The following is a 25,284-nucleotide window of genomic DNA, read 5'->3' as shown; positions in this document are numbered from 1 at the left end:
AACGTGGGGGTTGGTGGCACTCCAGCCACCATTAATAAAACTCACAATGTTCCAGTGTGGTGCTGAGGTGTCACCCACTGCACTCAGGTCTCACTCTAGGTGGTTTGTCATGTGGTGGGTGTGGCAACATATTATCATGCATAATTCAGCCTCCTCCTCCTCATGGATGTATGGAGTGAGTCACCAAGCAGTGTAGCTAAAAAAATGACCTTATCTCATCCTGTCTTCTAGATGAGTGAATAAGAAATAATGAGCTGTGTTGAGCAAATTGTCGTTTTCTCTTCAGAACATTTCAAATGGGGCAGCATGGTAGCGCAGTGGGTAGCGCTGCTGCCTCACAGTTGGGAGACGTGGGGACCTGCGTTCGCTTCCCGGGTCCTCCCTGTGTGGAGTTTGCATGTTCTCCCCGTGTTTGCGTGGGTTTCCTCCAGGCGCTCCGGTTTCCTCCCACAGTCCAAAGACATTCTGGTTAGGTGGATTGGCGATTCTAAATTGGCCCTGGTGTGTGGTTGTGTTTGTGTGTGTCCTGCGGTGGGTTGGTACCCTGCCCGGGATTGGTTCCTGCCTTTTGCCGTGTGTTGGCTGGGATTGGCTCCAGCAGACCCCCGTGACTCTGTGTTCGGATTCAGCGGGTTGGAAAATGGATGGATGGACATTTCAAATGGTTATATGGTATTTTTTTGAGCCAAACACTTACTGTTAACCTCTTTGTTCAAAAGATGCTGTTAATTAAGAGGTTGTTTTCTCAAAGCATATATTTTAAAATTAGTCCTCATATGCTATACCTTGTAGTTTGTGTTAAGCAGAATTTAAGCATGTAAACAAAGTTTTACACCTATGATCTGGGGACCTGAGCAATAAATAGCTAAACAATAAGTAACTTTGTCTATAACTTCAGTCAGAGTTGTTAAATTAGCCATGTGAGTTAGTGCTGGAGTTCCCAGCCTTTTTCATACCGTTTACCCTGTGGCTTCTTTTTAAACATAAATTTACCCTCACCCTGTTTTGTTGAGTTATTTCAGTTTATCCTTCTTCCATAACAAAGTGACTGACAAAGGCATAATTTGCAGATAATGTTTTTAACATTTTTAAAAAATGAAATAACAATAGCAATAACAATAGTGCATGATAATGCTAAGTCACTTATTTAAAAACAACTCATGATGAGCAAATGCCAGTATACCAGAACAAAACATATTCAATTGATGAGAACACATTAATCAATGAGACTCTTGTTCTTGCTTTTCATCCTTGAATTTTGATATTCTTGTCGCAGTTGTTGAAAGAGCAGGCCTCATGTCATTTTTGGCAACTAATCGAGATCTTCGTAATTTCAGCTTCTTTAAGCAAATGTACCTCCTGGAGGTTAACTTATCCCTGGTTAGGAAGCCCTGAGTTAGTGACAGTGTCTGTTTATAGTTGTTACAGAGGTGACCTGGCAGATCAAAATGAGTTCAGCCCTAGTGTGTATGCCAGGCAATAGACTGGTGTTCTGTTCAAGGTTGGGTTCCTTTATTTGACTCACATGTCACATGGTACCAGGAGTGGGGTCCTTGCACTGATGGATCCCCAAGAAGTACAGCAACCCCTGGAGCAAGATGAGCTCCTCTGGCCACCCCTACCTTGGTGAGGCCACGAGATGTGCTGCCGAAGATAGCTCCTCAGACGACCCTGAATGTTTCCTATTCTTCTTTGAACATAATGCACCATTGATGTGCTGGGACAGGGGAGACTGGGCAGCTATTTTGGCCCTGTTTTTAACTGGAGAAGTCATCCAAGCCATATGGAATTATGACTACCTGAAGCAACAGATCCTTCTCTGCACAATTGTGAGCCCAGTGGTCAAGGGGTGCCAATTTTGGCTGTCGCCATATTGATCCAGGTCGCCTGTACAAGGACAGATCCATGGCTTAGTGGACCTGATTCAAAGCTGGATCTGCGGCGAACCTTTTGAGCGCATTGTAGAGAAGCTCTCTATTGATGCAGTCCTGTCAGGGATAAATGAGAGCCTTTGACATGAAATGCTACGGGGCTAACCAGGCATCACCCCGATTTTGATCCAACAAGCACAGACCTTCAGGGTCACTACCGCCACATTTAGAAGACGCCAGAGTGTGAACACCATAGTGCGGACTAAACGCAGCTGCTTTCACTGTAATGAACTGGGACATATGGCTCAGGAGTATTTCCTCCCATCTGCATAAACAATGGTTATCGTTCTGGCCCAGGTATGCGACTCGCAAGTTTTCCCCAAGATGTTAAAGAGGATAATTGTAAGGTCTCTGTTACGTTGATGTGAATTCTCTGTACTGTTGGACTCTGGTAGCGACCTATGCGTAGTCTGCTGTGACTTGCTTGGTCAGACCTATTATAAGACCACAGACAAAGTAATCATCTGCTGCGTCCATGGGGACATTAAAACATACAAGGCTATATTAGTCCCTCTGAAATTTAAAGGGAAGAACTTCAAGGTTTAGACTGCCATATCAGACACCTCACCCTGGCTACTCCTAATAGGAAAAAGGAGTGACCTCTTCCCACAAGTCTTGGCCACATGCAGGGACGACTACCCCTGTAGTGCAGAGGGGCTCGCCGCAGACAATGTCATTTAAGGAAACGGGTTTGAAATTGAACCAGAGTTGTCAAAGAAGCTGGGGGACGAATCCTCAAATGAAGACCTGGGACAGCTGGCAAACTTTACTACACCATCGCCCAGCACCAACAGCCTCCACAGACTGGACACTCAATACGGACCCTGACGAAAACTAAATAGCAGTGGGAGGTGAATGCGATTCTGCATTAGACACGGTAGCAGTGGGAGGTGAGTACAATTCTGTATCAAACGCGGAGGAAGCAGAGACTGACAGGCTGAGTTTGCTTACCTACAACGAGCCGATAACAACTTGGATTTTGCATTCTGACAAGCCCATGTTGCAAATGACTCTTACTATCTGAGGAGAGAGGACCCAAAGCTTGAAACACATTTTTTACTTAAGGACGGTTTTCTGTATGTATTGATTTCTGATTGCATGGGTGATGGACGTATCGAGCAGTTGGTAGTACCAAGTGAGCATAGAGAGAAGGTTTTAACAATTGCTCACAGTCATGTTTTGGAGGGGGGAGTCACCTCGGTGTGGAAAAGATGAGGGAATGCATTTCGAAATGCTTTTATTGGGTGATTATGGTCTGGGATGTAGAGCAATTTTGTAAGGCCTGTTCCAGACTGTCAAATAGTTTCCACTCACAGACCCACCAGGGCACCCCTTGTACTGATGCCTATTTTAGACGTCCCCTTTGAGAGGGTGGGATTAGATATTGTTGGTCCGCTTCCCAAGTGTAAAAGTGGCTTTCATTATATGCTCATGTTAATCAATTACCATATATACTCGAATATAAGCTGAGTTTTTCAGCACCCAAAATGTGCTGAAAAACGCCACCCTTGGCTTATATTCGAGTCAGGTCCCACTGTCCTTGCCAACCTGCCAGAAAGCTGGAGTGTACAGTACACACACACACGCTTGCGCGAGAGAAAGTGACACACACACATGAGAGAGACACACACACGTGCAAGAGAGACACACACACACACGCGCGCATGCGAGAGAGAGACACACACGCGAGAGACACACGCGCGCGCGAGAGAGAGAGAGAGAGAGATACACACACGTGCGTGTGAGAGAGAGAGCGAGCGAGAGAGATACCATATTGTTTTTGTTGACCCTCTTCTCCACTTACAGAGCTAGTTTACTGTTTTTCTTTGAAATAAATACTCAAAAACATTTAACCTACTGATGCCTCAATTAATTTATGGTAATTTTATTGGTATTTATTTTGATTATTGAAACTTAGCAGTAGCTGCTGCATTTCCCACCCTAGGCTTCTACTCGAGTCAATAAGTTTTTCCAGTTTTTGTAGGTAAAATTAGGTACCTCGGCTTATATTCGGGTTGGCTTATACTCGAGTATATACGATACGTCACAAGATACCCAGAAGTAGCAGTGCTGTGACGGGCAGACACCCAAACTATTGTAAAAGCATTCTTGGATATGTTCACAAGTATTGGTATCCCACAAGAGATTTTAACTGATCAGGGAACACCCTTTATGTTTCGCATCATGAAACAGCTAAGCGAAATTTTCAGAATTAAGCAGTTACACTCTATGGTTTATCATCTGCAGACGAATGGCCTGACTGAATGATTTCATAAAACCCTAAAACAGATGATTCGATGGGTAGCCCATGATAATCCAACTTCCTGGGATACAGTTGTACCTTTCCTCCTGTTTGCTGTTCGGGAAGCGTGCAACGGGATCAGCTCTTTCAAACTATTATTTGGTCGACGACCGCGCAAGGTGTTGGAAATTTTTTGGAAGAATGGATGAGGACTCGCGAGACAGCCCCTGGGGGAGATTTGTCAACCGAGTCGTTTCGCTGCAAGACCAGATTGTCCTCTACTGTGGCGGAACATCACCAGAGAGATCAGGAGGCACAAAAAAATAATTACAACAAGACGAATAAACTCCGAGAGTTTAAGAAGGAGGATCCGGTGCTGGTGTTGATCCCATCCAATCCACATAAATTTCGGGCCAAATGGCAAGGGCCGGCAGTGATAGAAGTGTGAATGTCCCCAGTGAACCCGTACAAATTTTGTATATTAATCTTTTAAAGGAGTGGCAAAACCATCACAAAATCCTGGTCACAGCCAAAGTGGTCCCCCAGACTGAAATTGCTACTGGGGATAATTTAACTGACACCCAGAAAGTGGAATTGCTATCGCTGATCAAGGGGAACCCAGACATCTTTTTGGCAATGCTGAATGATTTAATTTTCTAATCCAAAATGTGCTGGAACATAAAAAGTTAGGGTATCCGAGTCTAACATGCAGGCAGTTTCAAGCACTTATATTTCTTTTCCTTTACACCTGCTCAAATGTGGAGAAATATTTATCTGTGGTCCTGTGGTTAAAGGTCCAGCCTTGATCTGTCAATTTCTTATGCTTTTTTTTAAGATTAAAAATGGCTGTTCCCCATTACATTTACACCAAAAAAGACCAGTGAGCAGTTACCCATTTTTTTATTGACTGAAGGTGTATCAGGGCCAAAATCTTTGTCTGTTTGTGATAATCATGGTACAGACTTTTCCTTCTGTTTATTCTCTTCTTCTGCCTCCAGAACTGGCAGTTTGCTTAAAGCATCAGCCACTTACATTGTATTTCCCTGGTTTATATACAATAGTACACTCGTAAGCTCTCATGAGCACAACTCATGTGGGGTCTCTGGGTAAACACATTTGTGGTATATTCTTTTTTTTATTAAAAGGTGCTATTAATGGCTTATTATCTGTGAAAATTTTATATTTTCTTCCATAGGGATATGTATGGAACTTATGTAAACTAAATATCACAGTTAATCATAAGCTAACTTTGAGTAAAATTTCTCAATGTAGGTATGAGAGTATGTGACACAAACCCTAAAGATTTTTCACTTCCATGTTCCCTTAGCACCATAACTACGCCACAGTGTGAGGCATCACACAGATGTACGAGACCTTTGTCTGTTGAATGCACTAACATACTGGCTGCACTAACTCCTTTTACTTTTTGAATGCTTCTTTCCATTACTTTTTCCCTAGCAAAGCACCTCTTTTCTTATGTGAAAACTTCTCATAATATTTCGCAGTCACAAATGACTCTTTATTTATGGAAACATTTTTTTGATTGAAGGAGCTTTTGTGATGTGTGGAATGGTGGAACAGTGATAGCACTGCTACCTTGCAATATAGAGAAAGGGATTCATGTCCTGGGTGTTCTCTGTGTAGAGTTTGCATATTCCCTCTGTGTATACATGGGCTTCCTTCAGGTCCTCCAGTTTCCTCCCACAGTCTAAAGACATGCAGGTTAAGTGAATTGGTTTTGCTAACCTTAATTTTAGTGTGTCTGTGTTTGTGATGATCAGCTACACCTTCACCCTGCTCTGGGTAATTGAGTTTGGAAAATGGAGGGATGTGGCCTCCATGATAGCCTTCACTTTCCTCCCTACAGGGTAAAGTCTACATTCCCATCTGCTTTGTGCCCTAATCTTGCAAAAAGGCACACTTCTTTCTTTTTAAACATAAACTTGCATTGTACAGTCTATGTAAGACTTTATCAAAATTTTCAACATGCTCATCCAGGGTAATTGCCATGACAAGTATCTCTTCTAAAGATACAACTACTTCTTTCTCCATGCTCGTTGTTCTCTGTGCTGTTTCTTATCTTATTGAACTCACCAAGTGAAATTGTCATTATTTGTCTATTAAATGATCATGTCTCAAATGTGGCTGACATAAAATAGTTCTAGAATAGACTTCATCTTACCTTGTATATAGATATATTATTTTGTACACATTTCATTATGTTTCACATGTTCATGCTTATGTTTTTTTCATACTGTTTGTACCTAAAATCAGAAGACCAGTTAATAAGACAAAATTAAATTAAAAATGTATTTCAGATATCCTAAAAGAGACATATTTTCAAGTATCAATAATTAATTTTGAGAAATCTTCAAATGCATTGTACTTGCAGCGGACTGAGGCCCAGCTTTGTGTCTGTCTTCTGGTTTCTTCAGCAGTGGCTTTTATCTCATCTATGTCAGGCCACACAAGAGTTATACACTTCTCCATAAATTTACAATACTATTAACATACAGTTTGATTGTTTTTCAGATATGTTCTTGACTTTGGAGGTGTTCATTTGAAAAGAAAGAATGCTTCACTGTTTGTGATGAAAATTTAATTTGAAGTTGAACAAAAAGAGAAAACAAAATTACAACTAATTACAAAGTAAAAATAATTACAGAAAAAGAAATGCATAAAATATTGACAGCATACAAATATATACGGAATATAATAAAAATAATTTATTTTACTTATAGGTGCCTTTCAAGGCACACAAGGACACCTTACAGAGCACATTAATAACGACATTCACAGCATAAAATTAATAAGATATTACTGTACAATAAAACCAGAATAAATACAATTAAATTAAATTTAAATTTATCAGCTAAAATTATCAGACAGAATAAGCCAGCTTAAAAAGACGTGTTTTAAAGTGAGATTTAAAGGTAGGAAGATAGCTGATATTACGAATGTCTTGTGGGAGAGAGTTCTAGAGGCAAGGAGCCACTCGATTGAAAGCTCTAAACCCCATTGTAGTTAAGCAAGCAGGAGGTATAATAAGATTGATAGAGGAAGAAGATCTAAGGATAAGAGAAGGAATTTGTGATGTGAAGAAGATCAGAAAGATAAGGAGATGCCAGATTATGAAGAGTCTTGTAAGTAATAAGCAGAATCTTAAAATCAATGTCATATTTAATAGGAAGCCTGTGAAGCTGTTGAAGGACAGGAATAATGTGTTCTATGGAAAGGGTTCTGGTAATAATACGAGCTGCAGTTGCAGAATATGCTGATGATTATGATTTTGGAAGAAAGACTTACATTTTAAACATATTATTTTAGTATAAATTGAGGTGAAATTACATGAAAACTTAACAGTAAAGTCGAAGTGGCACACAGCGATGAAGCTGTGTTTAAATGGGTAGAACGGAGCAAAGAAATACAAATAAAACAAGGTGGAACTAACTGAAGAAAGATGAAATTAAATGTTAAATCTGGTTCTTAGCAATACAGACACCCAAAGCCTTTGAGGTTTCAAAGATGAAGGACGTGAACACTGAAATATGAACAAGAAGGAAATGAGATGGAGTGCCCACCATTTCTAAGCCGAAGACTGGTGTATTATAGTACCAGTTTGGTAATGTGCCTAGATTTCTTTTACCACAATGTTAAGTCCCAATAGTATAAGATACCATTAATTAATTAATTGTTGATTAGGTAAACATTCTTGATTCAATGTTTTATATTGCATACAAATGTAATATCTTTAATATCTGAGTCCCTAGTAAATGTTAAAAGAGAGAAACCTTGTTTTCTGTTTAAAAGTCCAGGCACCACCTGCTGATCAGTGGCACTCTCACTACCCTTCTTTTACTTACTGCATCTAAGATGAGCATATAGATGAAGGGAAAACACAAAAATGAAAAATGACCCAGTTGCAATTCCTTTAGCTAATAAGGTGCACTCCACACTGCAGGTAGTCTCTAAAAAATAAAATGAAAACATCTTGAGGAAATATTCACCAAGCACAACTGAAAGAAGAGTTTTTAAATTTATTTGGGTCTAAACGTGATGCAAAGAGTAGCACTGTCACCTCACAAATTGGCATTCTTGGTTTGATTCTTGTGCCCATGCAGTTGTTCTCAGTAGGTGCTTCCTCTAAGTAATTCTTTTTTCTTTCCATGTTCCCAAACACCTACTGGTTATGTTAATGGCAATTCCAAATTTGCACTGTGTGAGTCATGCCTACAATGGACTGGCACTATACCCAGTGCTGCCTGAGAGAAAACTGATTATCTTCAATTATTCTTTTTGTGGTGACTGGGAGTAATATTCTAATTTTTCTCATACATATTTCTAAGTTTAAAAAATTGCCACACTTTTCAAAGCATTTCAAAGCATGCTACTAATTTTATAGCCTTGTGTGATGCTTTGGATGGTGCAAACCAATCAAAGAATACAGAAGCAAAAAGAACCACCACTGAAGATTTTTCCTATGTAACTTCCATAACTGGGAAGGTTAGTTGGGGAATGCCTTAGTCATAAAATACAATAGTTTAATTTTACTTATGTGATATTCTCAAAGGAAATGAATCCACTTCAGGTTTTTGGTGGGCCAGAGTCATCGTTGCGACACTGAACATAAGGTAGGAGCCATCACTGGAGAATGGAAGCAACCCATTGCAGGACTCACTCATGCACATACTGCACCAATTTGGAATGAACAGTCAACAAATGTCTCTGAGATGTGAATGAAAACTGGAGTACTGGTTAGAACAACGTGAATCACTGTTTGGTTCAACCATATATTAAATATATTATTTATAATGCAGTAATAGTACACTAAAATAATTATATTAAGTCTAATGTCCAGTGCACATAACTTAAAATTAAAGTACCTTAAACAATTATTCTTGAAAATTAATTTTAATCTTATGAACACTGTGTAGAAATATGCTGATTATTCTGTAGTTTTCGTATTACTGGTATCCATCATAATTAGCACATTCACATCCAGTGATGAAAATGCGTAAAAATTGTGCAACACCCTTACTCTGACATATACTGTATATCTCATCAGCTAGATTTAAAATGTAATTTTTATTTATTTATTATTTGATTTGATTTTAATTAAGCATTGTAGAAAACTGAGTGTTTTATATCAGAAAATTATATTTGTATCAGCAAAAAACTGATACTCAAAGAAAGGAGAAATTGCTTTCATGTTATGACAACATAGCTGCCAAATGGACAGTTGTGTAGTTTTACATCTTTAACTAGTTTTGCAGCTTTGCTGGTTGAAATCTAAATAATCAACGTTGATCTCAGTGTTAACGTTTGTAGTACAGTGTGTCTGTCTGGTTGCTATCTCTCTGTTACATACCATTTGGTATAGGAGTCATCAAAGCAGTGCTCATGTTTATGATGCATCATCTGTTGGATAATAGAGGCACAGCAACTAGATAGACACACAGACATTTATTTATTTTTATTGGGCGGAAGATCATTGAATTTAGTTTAAAAGTTTCCATGACATAATAATAATACTAACAATACTACTACTACTACTACCAATAATAATAATAATAATAATTCATTACATGTATACAGCTCTTTACTTGCTTTCAAAGCACTTTTACCTAGACAAAGGGGAACCACATCAACCACCTCCGATGTGTAGCGCCCACATGGATGATGTGAAAGCAGCCAGTTTTGTGGTGATAAGGGTGAGAGAAATAGCCAATTAGAGACAGGGGGTGATTAAGGGGCCAGAATGGATGAAGCCGTGATGGGCAATTTAGCCTGGAAACCTGGATAAACCCTACATTTTTTTGAAAGATGCCTTGGGATCTTAAATAACCACAGAGAGTCAGATTCTTGGTTTTAATTCTCATCTGAATTTTTATAGCACGGTGTCACCGTCATGGCACTGGGGTATTGGGATCCACACACAGCCGAAAGGTAAGCATCCCCTGCTAGCCTCACCAACACCTCTTCCAGCAGCAACCCATGTTTTTTCAGATGGTGTCCAAGTATTGGCCAGGCCTGAACATGTTTAGCTTCAAGTGGAAGACCTGTTCTGAAGCGCAGGTCATATGGCTGCTGACTGGGTAATATGTTTATAAGTATGTTTAATCCTAAATCAATTTTAATGTTATAGCAAATCTTCTGGAGACATTTTCAGAAAGGTATGTTTCTATTATAATATTCTCTGAAAGTTCTTGTATATTAATGAAGCAGATGACATGCGGATTTTGTGTTTGTGTCCTTTTCCTTTGTATTTCCTGACATCAAACAGAGTAGGGCCAAGTCTTTTGAAGTTTATAGGACCACACTTTGTCCTACAGACGAGCTTTGCACTTACAGTATTTTGTTTTAAGTTGTCACAGTGAATAAAAAATATATTTGAATGTCTTTTAGCATTGTTTATTTCATCATATGTATAACTTTATTCTATTTTCTTTTACTGTATATAATTTAAGCTTGATATGGAAAAATTGTTAAATCTTTTAAGATATGACTGATTATTTGCCTAGTTTTGTTTATGATTAATACTGGAGACCTATAGCTTTTTTAAACACACTGGAAATCCATATCTAAGTTTTGTAATCTGAATATACAGTACACACTTGGTGAGTATTCTTTAATAGTTAGGGTTTGAATTATATATAACACACGTTAAGGTAGCTGTCTACCTTCTGCGGTAGGAAATGCACAGTAGAATCAGGCTGTGGGTACAGGTCTTATAAATAAATGCTCATTCAGCACCATTACTTCTGTTAGTTTACAGATGTGTAACTTTTATTTAGGCTTCATCACAGTTTTTGAACCCTCCCCCGGAATTTGCTTCTGTCTCTAAATACATAATTTACAACTTACATCATTATGAGCTTTGAGAGATTTAGGAAAGTTATGTTTGTACATCTATACTGCTTTTAGAGCTTACAAACAATGATTAAAAAATTGAAAAACTGTAATGTGTAGTTTTAAACTGCAGCACCTAGAAGCCCAGTTCTCATGAAAGCCATTAGAGTGTGGCTGATCCTACGCTTTTTTCCACATTAGTGTCACACAATATGAAAAGAGATTTACAGTCATGTGCACTCATTTTTCAAGTTTGGCAACCAACATCATCGGAGCACTGCTGTTTAAAATGGCAACACACTACTTCCAATGTTTTTTGATTTCTATGCACAATTAAAGTGCCTTAAACAATTAATCTTGAAAATTGCATTTAAATAGCAAAAAAACAAAAATCACTTTAGGGAGTATGCGAGTGTCCTATTAATTAGTTTGAGTTTAGGCTTTGACTTTTGGTTTTTGTTCAACTTTTTGTCTTTGGCTCTTGGTTTTTTGACTACATTTATTCTTCATTTCCTAGCCCATTTTCAAATTTTGACTTCTAGCTTGTCTAATTCTTCTGTGCTATTACAGTTACTAAGTAGTGTTTTAGAGAAGGGCTCTTCAAAACTAGACTTGATATTATTTTGCCAAAGTTAGATGAATACAAATTGACAAGGTACAATGGGCTGAATGGCCTGTTCTTGCAATTATTCTACTGCTCTAACGATTTAAACAAGCGGAAAGCATGGGGTATCAAAAGTCCTTCCCACAGTGATTAACCTAAATCCAGACAGAGAATTTGAGAAAGTCAGTGCTGGCTTTCTGGCACCTTCTAGTTCAAGAAAAAATTTTGCAATTAGTAATAGGATGGTGGGCATCCTGTGTTATTCACCACCCACTATTTTAAAGAAGGACTCCTGTGACTAGAACCTTAAAACGTGTGCCTGTTTTATATAAATGAACCATCTGCCAATTGCATAATATATTTTGATGCTTCTTTATTTAGATTTACATTATTATTGCATGTTCAGTGTGCAGAGTTGTGTCCAGTGATGCTGGGATGGATTCCAGTCCCTTAACTGTATTAACCAGGTACAATAATGAGCACATATAATTTTTCAAAAGTAGCATACTTCAATGAAGTTAACAATACAATGTCTGAAGAAATCACAAGAAAAAAACAAGTGTATTTGTTACACTTCTCAGTGCGAGAAATAAAAATGTTAGGGTCTTCAAATCAAAATTTAATTGTAGTCTTATCCGAAATGATAAGCATAGAAAGTCTAGTAAATTAGAAAGCACAATAATGATCAGTCAGTTGTGGTGTATTCAGCAATAGAAAAGGTTGACCAAAGTGTTCTATTTGATGGCTAAAATGAGATAATTTTAATGGTTTACTATGTATTTGTGTGTTAACTGTTATATTTATCGTTCACTATCTGTATAAACTGTTATTGTCAACTGTTATTGTTATCGTCAAACCAATTTTATCATGAAAGCCCTAGCCTGAAGCATCATGAATAGTAATGTCGGTTTCTCACTCACATATAAATAAGCTGTATTAAAGCTGGAAAAGTTCATCAATGCAGAGACAGAAAATAAAACATTTTAATTAATTCAAACCAGACACAAAAATGATCCAGTCAATGTTAATCATGTACTGAATACATTCATGCCTAAATAAAGACATTGGTAATAAAAATAGCTAAGTCATAATCTCAAAATTAACGCATATCATTAAAGAGATACTATTAGAGAAATGTCAAAATCATACTCACCTCCTGCCCCAATGAGATCACTCTTAGGTGATTTTACTCCTTTATACTCATACTGACACCAGTATCTCATGGATATTTCACCTTCGTGCCTTGCTATTTCAAAGATAACAAAGTTCTGATTGTTTTCAGCCATTTTGCTCTCAATAGATTCTTCTTTTCTCTCTTGATACAAGTGGAACAGTACTTCACTAGCATTAGAAGGAGCTTTACAGAGGACTGAAATCTTATTTTCTTGAACATAAACTTCTGGTTTCTGATTGACTAGAAAAGTATAAACAAATGAAAAAATGACATATATATTGAAATATATATTTGCTACTGTCTGTTTTCCACCATGGCCAAATATCAATTTCATAAATAAATATCAAAAAATGTGCCAAGAATCCAAGTGACTTAGTTCTTCACATTCTTGATATCACTGGCCTATTTTACCAATTCATATGGGCAAACATAAACACACACAATTGTGAGATGATCCATTAGTATATTATGTGGACTATTCATTTACACACCTGCAGTCATTCATACTGGTCATTTAAGAGTTACCACACAAACTATAATGTATATCTCTGGAATGTACAAGCAATTCATAGAAAAGCTTTGCAGACATGGGAAAATTTCAGGCAAACTATCTGAGAGCAGCACTAACCACTGTGTTATCCAGCATCCCTTCGCTTTATTACAATATCTAATATTCTGATAGAAATAGACTAGTATTTTGCAGTTTGGAAAATGTAATGTTGCAGGTAGAGAGCGTACCCGGTAAAGAACTGGCATCTACCCCACATAGGTTCTTGTTCTGTGCCCATTGCTTGTGTGATCTGCTGCAGTTCCCTAAATTTTGGATGACTTTATTATGCAGTACACTCTGCTTCATACTCTTTATTTTTTCTCCTATTGGTTCTTGCCAGTATAGCAGCTCTAGCAGAGTTTTACTTTGAATACTAGCACCACATTTATTATTATTATTACTATCATAGCAAAAAGCCCATTTACTATAACAGGTACAATGGTAAGTCTGTTTCGATCACCTAGTGTAATTAGGAACCCTTATGTCCCTCTTTCTTTGTGCTTCTTGTTGCCTTAGTCTATCAGACATCCTAGCCCTCTTCTGGACACTGGATGACATTAATCCTCCCTTTGGATGCCGGATGCTTGATATTTTATCACTTTATAAATAGAAGGACAGGCCGATTATGATGTTATTCACTATTGTAAAATGTGTGTTTTTTATTTTTACATTGCCCTATATTGTATATGATTAATTAGTAATATCATATTGGTGTACAAATTACATTGTATCATGTTAGTAACATCTACAAGAGGGGCTGTCATCTGTTCAGTGGTTAAAGCTGCTGCCTCACATTTTTTGGGCTAGTTTTCAATTCCCGTCTGTTCACTATCTTCACGAAGGTTGCATATTTTCCCATTTGTTGCATGACCAGTTTTCCTTCCGAATCTGAAAATCATGTAAATTAGATTAATTTCCAATTTTTAATTAGAATGGTACTGTATGAGTGAATGTGGATGCAGGCTTGAGAGTGTTATAAGTGTGTGTGATCGAGGGCAGCTAAACCTAAGCCTTGAAAGTAACAGTAACTTTTCTAACTTCGAATCAACCCTTATTATTAAATGAGAGTCTCTTGAATTACATGACTTTCTCTACCTCTTGTGCTACTATAACAGAAATTAATCTAGGACTGTTATTTCCATATGGACTGCTTGAGAGGCCATGGTGTAAATTTTGTATTTTCTGGGAAACTATCTTCCATCAGGAGCTTCGTATATTCCCTTTTAAGATAAGTGATGAAAAACATTTAAGATTATGAAGAATCTATTCATTTCTTACCTTCTTTGTTTCATTTTAAGTACTTGTCTGTTAAGAATTTTTAATTCTTAATTGTTTTTTAATTCATAATCAATTAACGATTCATACTTTGAAAATTAGGTGAACAGTTAATCAGCTTAAATGTTACAAATTTAACCATGTTGTGCTTATCATAAATCATAAGCCACCTTTTCAACTCACTTTCAACAAGTGATTCTTTTATCGGTTTCCCAGAAAAGATAAAAGGTACAATGATGAAAATATGTGGCAGCAGAATGATCAGCAATGAAGAGCAGAACATATAATTAAATGACATGTTCCATTAATTACAAATATTAATTTCTAATTCAGAAATTGGTTGGAAATAAAACCTACAGACACTGTAGACATCACAGAGAAGGTCAGAACCTTTCTTCTCCTCTGTTACAATGTTTCGCTTTCTTTAATTCACTTTGAGAATCTCTAGAGGTTAGAATTTTAGTATCTGTAGTAACTGTAGAACAGTTAGAATTGTAGCATACTACATTTGATAATTTTTAATAAATGGCTTTCACTAATTTCTCCTGATATGTAATTAATTGAATTTGATATTTGATTAGGACCTCCACCGATGTCTACAGTGGCCATGCTAACTGGAGTTACCAGAGTTACCTAAACGTATCAAGTTTAAATTTGTTAGCAACAAAATAGAAATTTCCCATATTTTTAACAGTATTTTGAAATCGAAAACAATCTGAATTATTATTATTGTTTCTGTTATAATAAGTAACAGATACTGAAATACAATTATTACTACTTTATACTAATATTCATGATTGAGAGGCTACTCTGAATTTGGAAACAATATGACCAGTACTTCCACATTTATTAAAACAAAAGAGACAAATTTAAACTTATTCCAGGAATATATGTATAAAGTATGGCAACACAATAGCACAAACTGATTCCCAGCATACTGTTTTCACTTTGCCTATTCTCCCTGTGACTATGTGGATTTGTCTGGGTAGGATCTTTAATCCAATCCTGACCCAGGATTGGGTCACTGCTTTTTGCAGATAATGTTGTCCAGTTTGCTTCATCACGCCGTGATCTTCAGCTCTCTCTGGATTGGTTCACAGCCAAGTATGAAGAGGCTGGGATGGGAATCAGCATCTCCAAATCCGAGACCGTGGTCCTCAGCCAGAAAAGGGTGGAGTGCCCTCTCAGGGTTGGGGGCGAGATCCTGCCCCAAGTGCAGGAGTTCAAGTATCTCGGAGTCTTGTTCACAAGTGAGGGAAAAATGGAGCAGGAGATGTGTGGCATCCACAGTGTTGCAGGCTCTGCATCAGTCTGTCATGGTGGAAAAGGAGCTGAGCCGAAAGGCAAAGCTCTCAATTTACTGGTCGATCTGCGTTACTACCCTCACCTATGGTCATGAGCTGTGGGTAGTGACCGAAAGAACGAGATCACAAATACAAGCGGCTGAAATGAATTTCGTCCGCAGGGTGCCTGGGCTTTCCCTTAAAGATAAGGTGAGAAGCTCGGTCATCCGGGAGGAGCTCAAAATAGAGCTACTGCTCCTCCGCATCGAGAGGAGTCAGATGAGGTGGCTCGGGCATCTGATCAGGATGCCTCCTGGATGCCTCCCTGGTGAGGTGTTCCAGGCACATAAAACCGGGAGGAGGTCCCGGGGAAGACCCAGGACACGCTGGATGGACTATGTCTCTTGGCTGGCCTGGGAACACCTCGAGATTCCCCCAGAAGAGCTAGTAGAAGTGGCCAGGGAGAGGGAAGTCTGGGCATCTCTGCTCAAGCTGCTGCCCCCACAACCCGATCTTGGATAAGCGGAAGAGGATGGATGGATGGATCTTTAATTACTCTAAACTAGCTGTTTGCAAGTGATTTCACCCTGCAGTCTCTTCGAAGCTTGGTTTATGCCTTGCTGTTTGGAAAGTCTCTGGTTCCTTATGGCTTTAAATTCATATTAACAGATTCAGAAAATAAATCAATGGATGGATATGCATAAGAGTAGAGTGCTCTCTGATGTCTGCCTAAGGACAGAATAATATCATGACAGGTCTAAGGGATTTGCAAAGAATGATTTAATTCAACCAAAAGGAACTTAATCAGGGTATTAGAACAAAAGTAAGAAAGGAAATAAAAATAAAAATACTACCTTCAGAGCCTTGCTGAAAAAGGCTTTGACCTCTGACTATATGATGAGATGGCTTGACCAGCTCATCTCATGATTATATTGTGAACACGGTGAACGCAGCCCCAAGAGGATGTGGCTGTTCCTTCAAAAACCCCCACTTAAACAGTGATACAATGGGAAATAAACACAGCTTTTCATCTCCTCTTTGCAGATCAGCTGCTAGCCTGCTTCTTGCTGCCGTGCCGCATGTTCTGCATGTCAAGTGCGGTTTCGAACATTTAAAAGAACACACTGCGGCTGTCCTAGTGGCTCACTGCCTTATCGCTCTTCCCCCAGACATCCTCTGCTTTATTCTTTATACTTTATTATGCTGTATTTGAATAAAGTTTCTGTTTCTTGCAAACCCTGAATGACCTGTACAACTTTGTGACCCAAGTGTGACAAGTGGTACCAGAAGTGGGGTTGCACAGATAGATAACTCAAGATGATGTGCTTCTAGGGGCTCATCAATGATATGATATGATATCAGTAATGATTGGCACACGCATTTGGAACGGCTTCAGGTTATTCTTGACAGCTTGAGGCAGGATGGTTTGACAGCTAACCCTAAGAAATGTAGGTTGGGTATGTCTGAGACTTATTACCTGGGTATTTCTATGGGCACGGGGTTGGTTCGACCTCAACTTAAAAAGGTGAATGAGGTGCTTGCTTACCCACGCCCAGAGACGCAGAAACAGGCTTGAGCATTTCTGGGGCTTGTTGGTTATTATAGGAGGTTCATCCCTGATTTTGCGAATAGGGCTGCTCCTCCTAGTGTCTCACTGCCTTGTCTCTCTTCCCCCAGACATCCTCTGCTTTATTCTTTATGCTTCATTATTCATCAATCCATCCATCCATCCATCCATCCATCCATTTTCTAACCCGCTGAATCCGAACACAGGGTCACGGGGGTCTGCTGGAGCCAATCCCAGCCAACACAGGGCACAAGGCAGGAACCAACCCACCACAGATGCCAACCTACCGCAGATGCTTTATTATGCTGTATTCAAATAAAGTTTCTGTTTCTTGAAAACCCTGAATGAACCTGTGCATCTTTGTGACCCAAGTGTGACAATATACCCCTTGAGCCACTAGCAATGAGGTTGGGGGTGGTCTTTAAACCTTATTCTTGATTCATTTCTGGTGTGAGCCTTGATATCTAATACTTCCAATGTAGATTTTTGGTTGGTTTAATGCTTTATTTCCTTATTAGTAGGTTTCTTCCTATCAAGGAAAGAGATTTCAGTTATGGAGCACCCTCAGCATATAAATTGCTTACTAGACTTCCCCTTCCCTCTCTGTCCACTGTGCAGTTTTATAGTCGAATTCCAAAATCTAATGTTCAATTTAAATAATTAAAGGAGAGCAAAGCTCACATTTGCTCACCCGACCCTGTTAAACCACTCTACTCACAACATCATGAACGTACCTATAGCTGCAAAAAGAAAAGCAGATAAAAATATCTGCATAATGCTAGTCTTGGTGTGAGTCAAGAAGAAAATGTAATTTTCAAATTGACTCACACCAAGACTACCTGTATGCAGTTATTTTTATCTACTTGTACCAGCTAACTGAGAACCTAATGGGGTGGGGACCTGGGACTTTTGTTAGTAGGCAATTTGTTTTTGAGCTGCTAGACAACTTGGTCATTAAAAACTGCACAAATCTGAATCCACACAAATCCTCTGTATATATGAAGTCATTTTAGTTACAATTTCATTTCATAATTAATTTACCATCAAAAACTACTTGAAATGTAGATACCTAAGAATTTTAAAAAATATCCATTTTGAAAAGTATTCATTATTCATTATTAATCACGAATGATAAAAAATACTAAAAAAAAAAAAATTAAAATCCAAACAGCTTGCTGCTAGTTCTTAAATGTATTTTACTTATTTCTTTTTTTTATAGGAAAGCGTTCCTAATATATTCACAAGAACAGAATGAGAATGACTAAATGTAAATCAGCTAAATTCCAATAAACAACTAAATATTTGATCAAATTTGTATAACTATAAAAACTATACAACAATACAAAAGACCAACCATGAAAACTTTCTGAGAATTACTGTACACCTTAATAGATTCAATACTGTTTGACTTACCCAGTACTATAATGCTTGTGTAATTGCTGTACTGTGAATGGATCTCCGGGCGCATATTCAGAGTGTAGTCACACCTCAGTTGAACCTCAGTCTCCATCCCTGTAGCTCGACTTCCTAGCAGCTCATGTCCATTCACAGACAGTTCACACTTGTTATCTTCTGAGCTCTTTGACTTGATTGGATGCAAATCATCATCTCTGTAGAAATGGCAGTGAGCTTCAGGGAATGTTTGAGGCAATTCACAAATCAGCGTTATTGCTTTTCCAGTTATGTGAGACTTTGCACTCAATACAGGTCTGTTTAAGTTTCCTGTAAATATAACAATGGATATGGCATCTATAGAATACAGCCCAGTGTTCATTTTTTGTGTTGATTTCCAAAACCCTTAGTGAATCTCATTAGTCTAACTGCTAGCATAGTCAAGAAGCCAGACTGTCAATTCATTGTCTAGCTGTGGTCCCTTAAGAGCACAAGAGTACTCAATGCCATAGAAGTCCTTAGGGTTGCATATGCAGGGTAGAGAAAGACAGGTAAGAAGTTACAGATAAAATTGTAGAGCTGGTTTTGACATTTCTTCCTATCCTACATTAAATAAAGAAAGCAAGAGGTGTGACGGACCGGAATGCCTCTTCTTTATATGGTCCGGGGGAACAAGCATGGACTGAACAGTACCTCCCCCCCGGACGCTAGATGGCAGCCTCCCTGGTTGGCAGTGGTGCATCGGGTTCCCTACAACCCTTTTGGAATCTGGGGGTGCCGCCAGGGGACACTGCAGTTGTTCTTGAGACCATGTGGACGGCTCGTCCGCAACACTCAGAAGTGCAGCCGGAAATAGGTCGTCAAACACCTGGAGCACTTCTGGGTGGACTATAAAAGTAGCCAGCAGCCACCACTCCGGGAGCCAGAGTCGGGAGGAGGGAGACAAAGCTTGACAGAGAGGAGTGGTGGAGAAAGGAGAAGAAGATTTATTTTTGTGTGGTACTGTGCTTGTGGGATTGTGTGAGCTTGTGGGAACAGGAAAGGCATTGCCCACAAGGGAAGAAGAAAAATAAAACATTTATTTGTTTTATCAGTGTGCCTCCCGTGTCTGCCTGTGTCGGGTTAAGTGCTGGTATAGCAGCTTTTGTCACAGAGTCTAGATGGTACCTTTCATATTAGAGTTATGATAGAACAATACTCATTAGAAGGTATAGCATGTATGAATTCAAAAGCACAGTGACTTAACTGTCTTAGTTGCCTCACTGTACTGTACCGTAATAATAAAAGGAGTAGTAATTCATATATATTTACAGGACACAGCATAATTCAATATATTCATTCAGTTTAAACTGTGTCCAAACTCTTACATGCACAATGTATTCCCCTCATCAAATTCAGATCAAACATCACAGTAGATATTATCACTCAGTGAGACAGAATGACACCAACCAAATGATGACCTGTTTAGCTCTTGTAAAAAGGAAGAGTCACTTCTTCCAAAAGGGACAACATCATGAAGTGTTTACCATGTTTTAAAAGTTAGAATTATTGATGATATGCATCTTAAGGACAAAAGCTTGCAGTTATTGTCATTGGAGAAACTGAACCTGCAACCTTGAAACGTTCAGTTCTTTCTTTGATTAGGGCTCACTGGTTGTAACACCTACTTGCATTTTTCTCTTTAAATTTAAAGGTTATTGTAAATTTCTTCGAAATGATGCCTTCAGCATTCATTAATGTCTTGTTCTCTGTCATTTACATTTGGAATCTGTGCTTTCGGTGCTGTACTCACCATTTATATTTAGTGTCAAGTTCCTGCTGCGGCGTGATATCCATTTGTCATCACTTCCTATGACTTCAATTTCACAGCTCACATTCACCTGAGTGACACTCTTTATTGATCTTTGATCCAACAACTGGTACCCAAACAAAGTAATCACACAGGCTTTTCCTTCTGTGATGTATGCCTCCGAAAAGAAAAGAGCTTCATTTTTATAAAAATGACAAACTCCTTTTACTGCCTGGTCCCCTTGACATTTAATCATGATAGATTCAGTCTTCTGGATTTCTGTGGTCAGGACTTTGACTTCAGCTTTTACTGAAAAAAAAAAGAAATTATTTTTTAAACCCTGAGAATAGTTTGGGAAACATACATTTCTGGAAATCCATTGTGTACTCCATAAGCAATGGAATTAAAGCTTATATTTGGAGATCTTAGGATTGATTCTAAGTGCTGTATAGGGTTTCTTTCTTTCTTTCTTTCTTTCTTTCTTTCTTTCTTTCTTTCTTTCTTTCTTTCTTTCTTTCTTTCTTTCTTTCTTTCTTTCTTTCTTTCTTTCTTTCTTTAATAAAGGAGTTTACTAAATATGCTCCACTGTTATTAATGATGCACAATTATTTTCTATGACTGTCAAAGAGCATATAGAACTTGTTGCCGACAGGACTAACTGAGAAAAAATAAAGACATCATCTCTCTGTGGTGTACATGGCTTATGTATATTTATTTATACTATATGTGGATAGGTTTTCAGCCGTAGGTTACTGCATTTTACAAGGCATCCTGTATTATAACTTAAAAAATGCCCTCTTCCCTTTTGCATTTTTTTTGCTTTCACTCTAGATTATAATATAGCTTTGAATAGTTACTTCTGAAGGTGAGTTAGGTTGAAAGGAATAACCCTTTCTCATCCATAATAAGGCTTACTGTCTTATCTTTTAGACTGCAATACTACCAAAGTTTTTTAAACCTCCCCAACATCATAACCAACAACTATATAACTATTACTTTTTGTTTTGCAAATTTAGTATATATTATGAAAAGTTTGTGTCCTGAACAAAAGTTATCTTGACAACACATTAAGTTAAAAGTTAATACCTTCAAATATGGTGTTTCTATTTGTACTTGCATTATAAAATGAGTTTGAACTGTGATTATTAAAAGGATTTTTGTTAAACTATCCACCCCCAAAAATCCTGCTAATTACAGACTGTAATTTAACAAAAATGTAACTCAACTCATATCAATTGTTTTATTTATTATTCAACCCTTTAATTAAGTCTACATTTATAATTGGAATGATCCTTTTTGTTTTTATTTATATACATGCCTGTAACATTATCCTTGATTTTTTGTAATATGTATATTTTATGCTCTACACATATAAAAATACAGTTTTATATTATGATTAACTGGTATAATTTAATACTGATATCATTGCAGATTATTTATATGCAGTACATTTGTTGCACTTGCTTTTTATTTATTTATTTCAAATTATTATCATCTGTTCACATGCCTATTATTTATTTTTTATTAATCTATTTTGAGTATACTTCACTTCATTACGTGTCTTGCACTTGCCATGTGCTTATGGATACATTGTGGTTCTGAGGAACATTGTTTCATGCTACCGTACATGCTTCAATGCTGTGTATGTATGGTATTACAATAAAGCCACTTGTCATGTGACACTTGACACATTATCTTCCAACAGCCATCATTCTTTACTGCCATCAAAGTTGTTTTACACTGATCTCATAAAATACTTGGCCACTCATAAAGACACATTTGGTGAACCATAATTCACACAAGACTTCTGTTTTGTCTCTGTCATTTCTTTGCCTATGAGTAATACAAGAATTGTATTTTATATTTACAGTATATTTTATTTATATAGCACCTATAAAATGTGAATTCACGTTTTTTAGATCAAATTTTTATTAAATATAATTAGAAATAATCAGTAACAGGAAATGCATACATAAAAGAAATAATAAACCAAAATAGTGACCAATATGCACCCTTCTCACTATAACAACATATTAGGCATTTTTGCTAATAAAGGATTTGACCAGGAAAGTGTCAGAACCATAGTTTCAAAAGGACCATTTTTTATTTTTTTTTATTATTTAGTAATGTAGGTGGCTCTGAATGAATTAAATTATAAATAGAGGTCACTGAGTTCTTCAAAGAGATAACTTCGGGAGCCTTCCAACAATGGTGGCAGCTACTGTGCCCAAGCAGATGAACATACAATGGTGTACAAAGAGTGCAAAGCCTGAGAGGCTAAGGAGAATCAGACTTTGTGGAAAAAGAGAAGCTGTAATTGACAACATCATGCACAGTATATAGAAGAAAGCTGGAACAATACATGTGTTGTGAAGTTTTGGCAATATACTTGAAAATTTAAACTAAAGCACCCAAAATTATAATGTATAGTAGCATTCAGTTCAAATTGGCCAGATCAGTAACATTTTGAATTGATTTTACTTTTATATCTGATAGAAGTTATAAAGTTATATCAGTAGCACTAAGAAAGACAGAGTTGAAAGTCAAATTAAGTGTGAAAACAATGAAAATCTGAACACTGAGAAAAAAAACCCGTGCAAGTACCTGTACCTTTTCTGATTCATTAATTGTATTTATTAGCTATCTTTAATTATCATTATAACTATAGTTTTGACCAAAATTAAACTCTTGGTCCAAGAAGGGATACCAAAGACTCCATCTGTGGGCTGCAGCTACCAGTAGGTGTTGGCAGAGTACATGCAGCAGATGTCTGTGTAGGTAAGGACAAAGAACATCAAAGATTTATGTGCTCCTCTTCCTGTTGAAAACACCAATATGGTGTCCTTAAAGAATAACTAATTGATGTCCTAAAACTTAGGAGGCAGGCAAGTGATAAGCAGCTTCTGTTGTGAGTGTATGAGGTTGCAGTACCAACTGAGGACTGGTAAAATGTATTTGTACCTGGTAGCCACTGTATGTCGGGTTATGACATGTCTCAAACAGTATAAGGAAGAGAGATACATACCAGAGTTGAGTTTCATGTGAATAAAATAAACTCAGGAAGTAGGACAGGTGGGCAGATATTGGAGCAACAGCAAATTATTGTAATAAGACACAAGAGGAAATAGTTTTACCTGTAATTTAGGAAAACATTCAATATTTTTTTTGTTTCTTTTCCTGTCTGGTGCAAGTTTGTCTATCTGTGTTGAAACACTTGCATAGCATATTTACATTACAGTAATGCCACCGTAAAAGTTAAAATTGAAAAGTTTCATCAAGTGAAGCTGTTACTAATATATGTTCTGTAATTAATCTTTACAGTTATTATTCACATACCTGACTGCTGCACCTTTACATTTAGATTGTCACTTCTTTCAGAGGTTGCACTGTTGATAATGGATTCATAATCACAACTGTAATGCAGAATGCCTTCACTCTTTAATTCCACATCTCCCAGCAGCTCTCCTCCTCTTGCACTGAAGTCACATTGGTTGCTGTCTGAGCTCATTGATCTGAATGGCTCTGATTCAGCTTCTCTGTAAAAGTGGCATGTCACACCATAGACACACTGTGGAGCTGAGCAGCTGATTCTGTGTTCATTACCCATCTTCTCAATGACATTGGGTATAAACACCATTTTAGCTTTCTGGAGCTGACAACCAGTACTACCTACAGCACAAAAGCAAAAAATTATACTTACATGTGAGCTATGATTTAGCTAGACTATTTTTTAGTTCTTCTAATATTTTTCATGAAAACTATGTTATATAGTTGAGTAACTGCTAATCTAATTATTATTATTTTCTTCTTCTTCTTCTTCTTCTTCTTCTTCTTCTTATTATTATTATTATTATAATTATTGGAGGATGTATTTAGCCCACTTGGTAGTTTTACTTGTGTGTCTGAATTGCAGTATGTCTATCAGCACAATGGAAGGGGTGTGATGTAGGGTAGGAAGCAAGCCACAGTAGGTCCTGAGGATGAATTAAATGTTAATTATAATACAAAACAAGACAATCATTCAATTATTTTCTATGAGGAGAAACAGTCTAATGTAGGGACATGAATGGCAGCCTTGTAGATTTTAAGCCAAAAGTTGTATTGTGCGTAGTGCTGCCAGAATAAGCTCCAGCATCCTGCATTAATCCTTGAATTTGGTTAATTAGGTTTGTGTATTGTGTATTCAAAAATAATTTTGAATCTTTCTAAGAGCTTTGTGAGAAATACACCTTGGCACACAGTCATTCTCAATACCTGCAAAAAGATTACATTAACTTTAAACTAAAACTAATATATCTACTAGTGGGATATTGTTATTAAGCAACCCTACAAATAAAAGAGTAAATTTAAAATCATACCAAACACAGTTTCCCTGAAACAATAGTAGTAGAATTTATGCTCACAATGAGTAGAAATCCACTCTCTAAAGAATGCATTCTTTATTATTTTGTAATAGATATGGATGAATAGAATTTAAAACTGTATGCTAGGGACAAATCATTAAGCTCAGAAAAAAAAATCAATTGGTATTTACAGATTTTTGTATACATACAGCATGGTAATTTCGCATTCAGCATTGTGCTGAATTATTATTGCTCGTTACTTTTTACATTATTTTAACTATATCT

General features: G+C 37.4%; 2 protein-coding genes across 2 annotated transcripts; both read right to left on the bottom strand.

Moving 5' to 3' along the window:
* Nucleotides 1-6,795: 6,795 nt before the first annotated feature.
* On the bottom strand, nucleotides 6,796-19,249 carry LOC127527117 (uncharacterized). Its single transcript, XM_051924770.1, has 3 exons — nucleotides 18,889-19,249; nucleotides 12,780-13,040; nucleotides 6,796-8,141 (listed from the first exon to the last, which is right to left on the bottom strand). Exons 1-3 carry the CDS (start codon nucleotides 19,247-19,249, stop codon nucleotides 8,029-8,031), a joined length of 735 nt encoding a protein of 244 aa, XP_051780730.1. The 3' UTR covers nucleotides 6,796-8,028.
* Nucleotides 19,250-20,468: 1,219 nt separating this feature from the next.
* On the bottom strand, nucleotides 20,469-24,338 carry LOC127529864 (uncharacterized). Its single transcript, XM_051934927.1, has 2 exons — nucleotides 23,993-24,338; nucleotides 20,469-20,965 (listed from the first exon to the last, which is right to left on the bottom strand). Exons 1-2 carry the CDS (start codon nucleotides 24,291-24,293, stop codon nucleotides 20,619-20,621), a joined length of 648 nt encoding a protein of 215 aa, XP_051790887.1. The 5' UTR covers nucleotides 24,294-24,338; the 3' UTR covers nucleotides 20,469-20,618.
* Nucleotides 24,339-25,284: the final 946 nt, after the last annotated feature.

Source organism: Erpetoichthys calabaricus, chromosome 1, assembly GCF_900747795.2.
Source record: "Erpetoichthys calabaricus chromosome 1, fErpCal1.3, whole genome shotgun sequence".
Taxonomy (NCBI): domain Eukaryota; kingdom Metazoa; phylum Chordata; class Cladistia; order Polypteriformes; family Polypteridae; genus Erpetoichthys; species Erpetoichthys calabaricus.
The sequence above is the reverse complement of the archived record's forward strand: the minus strand, read 5'-3'. Positions and strand labels throughout refer to the sequence as shown.